Below are 9,611 nucleotides of genomic sequence, written 5' to 3' on the forward strand. Positions count from 1 at the left end.
AACAACATAGTGACGCCGCTCGCATCATTCACAGTCGGGTTATTAGAACACAGAGCAGGACTTGAATTTCGGCGCGGGATTGCGGCTATTAATAACCATTCTACTCATTCCCGCAGGTTCCACGCTTATAACGCGGTGACAGATGACGGAACGTATCATTTGCACGGGGGTGGGCAATATAGCCTCAAAATTCTATCACGATATTTCAAGAATATTTGCGATAACGATATTTATGACGATACAGAAAAAAAAACATGGAACAACGTTTTATTGGTGATTGCAGCTGGCAATTTTGAAAGCATAACCAAATTAGACACAATTCTACACAAATATGAGGGTTCGTTTGAATAAGAGTGTTGTAATTATATGTGACCCTGGACCAGAGATGGAAACTCGAGTCTGCGCTAATTTTGTAAAAATAAAAAAAAATCGTGAGAAAATCGTATTATGAAGCAACATAAATGCATTTAAACATGAATTAAAATAGGGGTAAATATAACCATTGAAACTAACCATAATTTTAAAATTAGTTTTGCCAAAAAAAAAGCTATAAAATTAATTAATAAAAAGACAAATAGTAAAAAAAAAAAAAAGGCAACAATTAAGGATGACCATAAATAGCCCATTAACCAACAGTAAGAATTGTGACTGATTAATGGGAAAAAAAAAAAAAACATAAGATCGCATACAAATCAGTGTATACATTTTATTGCTACATTCAGAAATAATGTAAAATACCGGTAAATAAAATGGTTTAAAAACATTCTGTATAAAATTGAATGATTTCAATAAAAGTTTGTTTTATTAGACCGTTTTGAATAAATGAACAAGACATTCTGTTTAAGTAATTATAGTTTTAATATTTCAAAACTGATTTAGCCTCATACACTGTTAACTATCTAAAAGAACTATTGCTAAAAATAGAACAAAGACTTGAGACGTGACTTGGACTTGGACCTCAGAGACTTATGAACATGTCTGCCCTGGACCACAAAACCAGTCATAAGGGTCAATTTTTCGAAATTGAGATTTATACATCTTCTGAAAGCTGAATAAATAAGCTTTCCGTTGATGTAAGGTTTGTTAGGATATAACAATATTTGGCCGAGATACAACTATTTGAAAATCTGGAATCTGAGGGTGCAAAAAAATCAAAATATTGAGAAAATCGCCTTTAAAGTTGTCCAAATGAAGTTCTTAGCAATGCATATTACTAATCAAAAACTAAGTTTTAATATATTTACAGTAGGAAATTTACAAAATATCTTCATGGAACATGCTCTTTACTTAATATCCTAATGATTTTTGTCATAAAAGAAAAATCAATAATTTTGACCCATACAGTGTATTTTTGGCTATTGCTACAAATATACTCGTGCTACTTAAGACTGGTTTTGTGGTCCAGGGTCACATGAAATTCAGTGGATTTCTTTTGGCCATTTTAGACAATGCATTTTACAAGGATCTGCAATGTGAAAAGGTGATGAGGAACACTACTGTTCAAAAGTTTGGCATCAGTATTTTATGAAATTAAAAAAAAAAATCTTAAGCAGCAAATCAGCATATTAGAATAATTTCTGAAAGATCATGTGACGCTGAGGAGGAATGGGTATAATATACTGTAACATTTTATTTTCAGGTCTCCTCGTTACATGTAATTACTATTATTGTAACAATTAATTATGCATAATTACATGCAAGTAACCTTAAGCCAATCCCTAATCCTAACCATGTAGTAAGTACATGTAGTTAATTAATATTACTCTGTACTTAAATGTATAATTACAATGTAACAAGGACACCTTAAAATAAAGTGTAACCTAATATTCTAACACTGATGTTAACATTGGTTATTATCATATTAATTGTTCTCTGTTGCCTTTTTCTACAGCCAAAATTGCACCACTGAGAGTGCCAGCCTTACAAGCCACTAAGAGCGAGCCCTACGAACTCTACCATATAGAACTATGGACACAGGACTCTGGATGTTTGACTGACTGTTTGATGTGTGTGTGTGTGTGTGTGTGTGTGGAGGTGTATGAAACAAGACGGGGGAGTGAATTTCTCTGTGAATTCAGAAAATACCTCAGAATCTACTGAATAATGCTGCTACGTAAATGTTGTTTATAAAATGGATTAAAATATTCTTTATACTCAGCCTTTATTCTTTATTCATTCATTTATTCATTCATTCTTTTTAAAAAATTGGTAAATGGGTGAATTTGATGAAACCTGTCATTGTGACTTCTTATTTCCATTATCATCCACTTCCAGTCCTATTACAGTGATTCAAAAAAAGTATAACATTTTAGAAAGAAAACACTATTTTTTTTTTTTACTCATTGTCTTAAATTTATATTCATCTATAGTCAAATTTTGTGTCGTTATATTTTGTAGTTATTTTTGTAGTGACGTTTGAGCTCTTTTTGACCGTAATCTCTATAAAAAAATAATTTAAAAAAAAATCCTTATTCAATAATCATGGAAAAATACTGGAGATCCGTTTGTCGTAGAACTAAAGACTGAGCACCCTTCGCCAAGTCTACAAAACTGGCAAAATGTGTTTTTGTGTGTGAAAACGGATCACCTGTTCGTCATTAGATGTCTCCCTGCGCATGAGTAACTACACCGGCAGAAGCTTAGCTCATGAATAATTAAGTAGCTTACAGTTACGTATGTTCATTTTGAATATTAAAAAAGGATATGCTGACGTTCCTTCGCTGCGCACCAATAGCGAACGCTTGGCTGTTGAATATTAATGTATGCGTATTGCAACTGCATGGCTCCTGAATATTAAGAGACAAGCCTTTACTGTAGTAGGACTCCAATCCAGGAAATGCAAGTCTCGCTGTCTCAAACACGAAAATGGCACCCAACAGGAATAACAACCTAGCTAACGCATTTTTCATTTTACCCAGATAGTTCACAAGTTAAAATATTATGCGTTTCAGATCTAAAAATCAGGTTTTGTGAAGCTCGGTAAGAATGGCACGTAAGATGTATTTCTATTGTGTGGTTTAGACGTGCATGTAAAAGTCTGAGCTGCGAATTAATCCTCAGGAATGGCGAGAGGGACGCGCTCGTCGTCGGATGTGGAGTACAGCGCGGTGGGTGGAGAGGGGCTCGGGATGCGGGAGTTCTGCCTCTATGTGTGGCTGCGCAGAGCCGCGGTGCTCGCTGCGCACATCATCTCACTGGGTCTGGTCATTCTCACATCCATACTGTCCAGACCGGGAACAAGTGAGTCACTGCGCTTCTGTACATCAGCTCTTTCATTTACAAAAAGTGCTGTGGCAGTACCATGGTATCAGACGGTAATGTCATGGAAATTCAAGGTAACGTTACTTAAAAATACCATAGTACATGAACAAAAATATGATAGTACTATGACAATTTATGGTGTTAAAATGTATTGGTAATACTTTATAAGTATTAATAACATAAAACGCAAACACATACAATAACTGACATGTTAATATTAAATATGGGCCTACATTGATTTATGAATATGTCTGAGTATAGAAGTGAAAAGGCCTTGTCATTTCTACTCCAAATGTATCCATTTCTACAACAAAACAAGAAATACTGTGGTTTTTCGATGTTACCATGGTAGTACCATGTTTTGGAAGTAACAGTATTTTGTTGTTTCAATTTGAAAGTACAAAAAGAACCATATTACTATGCTTTTTGGACTTGTACCACGGTAATTCTGTAATATGACCATAAACTAATGACAATACGCATATATTTTTTGGTAATAAAATGAAAATTAATGAAGCATTTCCAAATATTAACAAACTCTATTTTACTTTAACTCCTGTGTTTATTAATTTCAGGTCTCTTCTCATGGCATCCTGTCTGCATGTCACTTGGGGTAAATTTTTATACATTCAAATACACAATAAAATATTCTACAGTGTATCATGTTTTCAGGCATAGATTGATAAAAGGATAATATTTTTATATATATATATATATATATATAAAATCAGTCCTGGAGGTTTTAATAATGCATTGTGTCTCAGTGATGTTCAGCCTCTCGGGGAATGAATAAAATATGTCTTTTGTAAATAATGAATTGAGTGTGGTGAAACACAAAGCCAATGGAATTAGCTGCTTTCCCGTGGGAATCTGATTACATTCATCTTGATGACAAAGATAACACATTCTGTACTAATAATGTGACATGACCTGACAGAGGTCAGTCTCAGATTTTGACCCATGTACAGTATAGCAAATAGTCAGATTTGTTTTTTCAGTAAGACTTCAGTTTTAAATAAACAGTTTTTTTGTGCTTTCTATTTATAAAAGAATCCTGAAAAATTGCATCAGTTTCCACAAAAGTATTTATCAGCCCAAACTGTTTTTAACATTGATAATAAGAAATGTTTCTTGAGCAACAAATCAGCTTTAGAATGATTTCTGAAGGATCATGTGATATTAAAGACTAGAGTAAGGGGCTGTTCCCACAGAACGCATTTCTCCATTCCAATGCACTACTTTTCCATTGTTTCTCTATGTAATCACTCTCTATACAGACGTTAATGACTGTTGCGCCCGCATCTTTTGCAGTGTTTCATACACGAGTGCTGCATTTTAAAGAATTTCAACTTTTACACGCTCATCATGCTTATTAATGTAAGCTCCAAAACAATGGACCAATCAGAGGACCCTGGAGGCGGGACAAGCATTTTTTTTTTACAGTAGCAATTTGGCTTGGCAACTGTTTTGTTGACAGCAACATGACAGAAGAGGCATTCTGCGTTGCACTTTTTTAAAAACCATTCCTGAGCCCCGCATCTCACGTTTTTAGACACGAAGATGATGCGTTCTGTGTGAAGTTCTCTAAGAGACTTTTTCACAACCATTTAAAAATCCATCCCAACTTTTGGAACAAAGTATACATCCTGTATACTAAAGTATCTATGTGCTTTACCTTTAAGGGTCCTCATGAAAGCTTTACTATTTCTCTCTTCTGTTTTAGTTTTGCCTGTGCATGACAGAAGGGATCCTGCTTTTCTCTGCCGAGGGCAGCCCGTTCTGCTTCAAATCACGTAAGTGGAAGGTCCGTCTGCACTGGTTCTTCCAGGCTCTGCTGCTGGTGTGTGGAGCTACAGGATTCGGCTTCATGGTGGCCAGCAAGAACATAAAGGAGCATCCTCACTTCACTTCCTGGCACAGCCTGCTGGGAGTCACTACGATGGCTGCTACCGTGCTGCAGGTGATCTGTGGCGTCTTTCTTCTCTTCCCCAAACTCATCAGCACTCGCTCGTTTCCTCGATTGAGACTGTATCATGCCACCTGTGGTCTGGTGGCCTACCTGCTGGCCACCGTCACTGTCATGTCAGCCATGTTTACAGACTGGTTTCAAGCATCGGTGACAGGCACAGTCTGGTATATATTCCTACTCCTCCCACTTTTTCCTGCCTTAGTGGTGATGAACCAAATCACTAGTGCCTTCCTGCCCAAAAAGAAGATTACTAGCTGAAAACTGAAGCCTCGAATTAGAGCCTATTTATCTGGACTATAGTAGGCTTTAGAAGCAGCACTACTCTGTGATGACATAAAAAACAACACATTTTGATATTTTAAATGATGTGCACTCAACATAACATTTTGGCTCTGCCCCAAATGGCACACTTTATGTGTACTTGCAGCCTTGTAAAGGTAGAGATAGAAATACTCATTTCTACATAAAATGATAAACACTAAACCTTCATCCAGGCCAGTAGGTGTCAATATAAAGTCCAAGAGCACTGTTGTATTTTAAGAGAACAAATCAGAGCCAGCAAAAAGTCCAGTGGTCTATCTGAAATCGCTTACTGTTTGAGTAGGTACTACATCTTTTGGCGTACTGTTTTTGCATACTATATAGTAGGGAAGTAATTACGTATTGGAAAAAAAAGCACCACCTCAGTGACTATGCGATTTCTGACACAGCCCAGACAGCATTTTTGCGCCCTTGAAGTACACTTTCGGTAAGAGGAGTGATCATAGAGTCTTTCCAACGAAAGTGAGCAATTTAAACGGATAGTTCACCCAAAAATGAAAATTCTGTCATTAATTACTCACCCTCATGTCGTTCCAAACCCGTAAGACCTTCGTTCATGTTCAGAATGTTAAGATATTTTTGATGAAATCCGAAAATGTTTTCTGACAGCAATGTAACTGAAATGTTCCCCGACCCAGAAAGGTAGTAAGGTAAAACAGTCCATGTGACATCAGTGGTTCAACTGTAATTTTACGAAGCTGCAAGATTACTTTTTGTGCGCAGAGAAAACAAAAATAACTTTATTAAACGACTTTCTGGGCCTGGGAACATTTCAGTTGCATTGCTGTCTATACAGGGTCAGAAAGCTCTTAGATTTCATCAAAAATATCTTAATTTGTGTTCCGAAGATGAACGAAGGTCTTACGGGTTTGGAACGACATGAGGGTGAGTAATTAATGACAGAATTTTTGGGTGAACTATCCCTTTAAGGCCGTTAGTGAAGTGTATGTAGTCACTTTAAGGAAGTGAATATGCTGTTAATGATTACATGATCCAGGGAGTCCTTGTGATTTATTGTGAAACCTCAGGTAATTTATTTTAGATTCTACCTGGGATTTTATTTTTCAGTTGCTCTTGTTCCCAAAGACTATGCACTGAAAATATAGTTGCGTTTTGCATATTTTCAGTATTTACATAATTTTGGTTAAAAACACAAAGAATGTTTGATGTTCATAGTGAGTCTGGTGTACTGATGCTCACTATCGAATTAATTCGCCCTAAGTGCACATTTAAGTAAGATGACTACTGATATTCTGTTTTCGAGGACATGCTTGATGCATTGTAAAATGAGTAATTCTATATTCATATTTTTTTAAACTTAATACAAGCAACTGGCTGTGCTTTGCACAGGACACATTTTATGTGATGAATTGAGAGCTGTTTTTTTGGTGTTATGTTACTATGCACTGCTGAATAGGGAGCCTTGCGGCACTCTGGGAAAATGAACATTTGCAAGAATATGCTTATTGTATTATAGCAAGCTTGGAAATGTTATATGCATCATTGTCACGTTCGTCTCTTCTTTCAACACTGTCTGTGTGAGTTTTGCATTATTTTAGAGTGCTGTAGTTCTGTTTGTTTATGTTGCAGTATTTGATTGTGTGCCTTGATCCATATAACTGTCTGTACGATACCGACATAAACAACATGACATAAAAAATGAGTTATTTTGAAAGTTTTTTTTCTTTGTCTGGACTAGGAATGCAAGGAGAAATTTGTCATACCCCACATTTATTTTTATTATGGCTGATAACCAGCTTGTGTGTGTGTATTTTTACAGTAGTAGTTCATCCAAAATATACTCACCCACAGGCCATCCGAGATGTAGATAAGTTTGATTCTTCATCAGAACAGATTTGGAGAAATTTAGCATTACATCACTTTCTCACCAATGCAGTGAATGGGTGCCGTCAGAATGCAAGTTCAAACAGCTGATAACTGATACATCTTGGATCGCCTGAGGAGGAGTACATTTTCAGTAAACTTTGATTTATTTCGATATTGTTGTATTGTGCATATTGAGTCTGGACAGTAAAATAAGTAAATTAATGTGCGCACCTGTTGCTTTAAAGCTTTATTTGTAAAGTCAGAACCAGCATAGTTCTTTGCATTATGTGGCACATGATAACTAGAAATGATTTGTTTGTGTCTTGTGTTTATTTATGCCTGTATTATTTTTGTACTGAATACTAACAGTCGACTGTTATAATGTTTAGGTGCAGTGGACTCTGACTGAATCGCGATGAATTGCAGTTTAATCCAGAATGTTTAATGTATTGATTCAACATCAAAAGTTTCTATTGAGTGTACAGATATTTTTTGTGTAACTGCACAATGTGGTCAGATTTTAAGATTTAAAAGCTACGCCTACACTCTTATGAATGTAAAAAAAACAATGACTCAGGGTTGTCTACGAATTACTGGCATATTAACTAAAAACTATATATATTTTTGACTATTTTACGCTATAAACCTTACTGTATGAGAAGTATTTGAGGGTTGGTGTTGTATTTCATATGAAAAGTAAATGATTGTTTTTAATCAGTGCTTTGTGAAGTTCTGTAAAATAAATTGATAATTTACAAAAAGACTTGTAATTTTTTACCTGCTTATAAAGTCATACTTTTAATAATATTTGCCATTTATACTTATACAAAGTTAATTTTTTCCTCAGACAAACTTTCTCATCTCTATTTAAAATTGCATTCATCACATTGTAAAAATGAAAAGTTAATCAAACAGTCTGCTTGGTCACAAAATATTTTATACAAGTTATTTTTAGCAGAAAAACAATCATAAAGCATGCCAGAAACAAAAATGATCTCTGTACATGAAGCTTGATCAGAGGTAGAACATGTGTTGGAAACAAATTCAAGTGACTTTTCTCATTTAAAATCCGTTTGTGCTTGTCTGAACACTTTTAATAAATAAATAGTTCATAATGAAACACAATGAAAAGAGATTCAGACTGCACTGAAGAGACTGACGTCATCTTGCACTATTTTTAACGTGGATTTTGCATGCTTGTGTACGCTAAGCCTGAAAACACTCTTCCAAGAGGGAAAAACAAATCAAGTGATCCAGAGACTAAAGCCTGTGTTCATTAAAAATCATATTCATTCTTGAAAAAAAAAAAAAACTCTTAACATGATTGGTAAAATCACAAGGGCTGAAGTCCTTTAGTACCATGTGTAATCCCATGTAAAAGAAACATCAGCACTCGGTTTCAAAGAAAAGTCATGATCATAAAGCCATGTGGCCCAGAGTTCACTGGCCCTCTTCACAGATGAGCGTGACGGTGCCGTTCAGCAGATCCTCCATACTCACAGCCACGATTCCAGCGCCGCTGGCTGCTTCCTGCTGATCACCCAGAGCCACAAACAGCTGCGGTGCCCCTTCAATCCGGGATTGGTCGAGGCTAATCACTTGCTCTGCATCCTCACACTGAATCACCTGGAAAGAGTCACAAATTCCTCGTTTGTTGATAGGGAAGCTGTTTTCTAAAATAAATAATTTATGATTAAATCATTACTAATTATTGGCATGTTTTGTTTAATAGATATATTGAAGATAGTGTTTTCACAACATTTCCGTAAACGATACCAGTGAAATTTCATGATCATTTATACCAATTTTGATATAATAGTAAAAATGAATGTGCTAATGAAAACACTTGTTCATTTATTTTATTAATAATAATAATTATACATCAATAATACTAATAAAACCACGAAAAATTATAGTGTATATTATAATTATTATTGTAGTGAAATACTTTAATCATTAAGTAAAACAGATGGAATTCATGGATAACAGTATGATCTTCATATTAATTGTTTTATGTACTATGTACATGTTCATCATCCTTTTAAACAATATTTGCACTGCAGAATAAACTTAATTTCACTTCCCACAAATAAATGCACAATTTCTAATATATTAAAGAGATAGTTCACCCAAAAATAGTTCTGTCATTAATTACTCACCCTCATCATGTCGACTTGTATGAGTTTCTTTCTTTTGCTGAACACAAAAGAAGATATTTTGAAGAATGTTGGTA

At 35.2% G+C, this 9,611-nt stretch overlaps 3 protein-coding genes across 3 annotated transcripts in view; 2 read left to right on the forward strand and 1 right to left on the reverse strand.

The window, feature by feature from the left end:
• LOC107743267 (ataxin-7-like) overlaps positions 1-2,157 on the forward strand; it is a gene marked incomplete at its 5' end in the record, with an annotated part of 6,006 nt that extends 3,849 nt beyond the window's left edge. Inside the window, one exon of the mRNA XM_016556428.1 lies at positions 2,079-2,157. Within this exon, the coding sequence (XP_016411914.1) occupies positions 2,079-2,100 (22 nt within the window). The remainder of the gene's footprint in view (positions 1-2,078) is intronic.
• Positions 2,158-2,835: 678 nt separating this feature from the next.
• LOC107743243 (cytochrome b561 domain-containing protein 1-like) lies at positions 2,836-5,905 on the forward strand. Its single transcript, XM_016556382.1, has 3 exons — positions 2,836-3,240; positions 3,837-3,874; positions 4,985-5,905. The coding sequence occupies exons 1-3, from the start codon at positions 3,063-3,065 to the stop codon at positions 5,486-5,488; spliced, it is 720 nt and encodes a 239-aa protein (XP_016411868.1). The 5' UTR covers positions 2,836-3,062; the 3' UTR covers positions 5,489-5,905.
• A 2,400-nt stretch (positions 5,906-8,305) lies between these two features.
• LOC107743242 (zinc finger and BTB domain-containing protein 40-like) overlaps positions 8,306-9,611 on the reverse strand; it is a 15,035-nt gene continuing 13,729 nt past the window's right edge. The window contains exon 17 of the mRNA XM_016556381.1: positions 8,306-9,004. Within this exon, the coding sequence (XP_016411867.1) occupies positions 8,819-9,004 (186 nt within the window). The 3' untranslated portion in view covers positions 8,306-8,818. The remainder of the gene's footprint in view (positions 9,005-9,611) is intronic.

The sequence above is a fragment of the Sinocyclocheilus rhinocerous genome, unplaced genomic scaffold, assembly GCF_001515625.1.
Source record: "Sinocyclocheilus rhinocerous isolate Xijiao unplaced genomic scaffold, SAMN03320098_v1.1 scaffold227, whole genome shotgun sequence".
Classification (NCBI taxonomy): Eukaryota; Metazoa; Chordata; class Actinopteri; order Cypriniformes; family Cyprinidae; genus Sinocyclocheilus; species Sinocyclocheilus rhinocerous.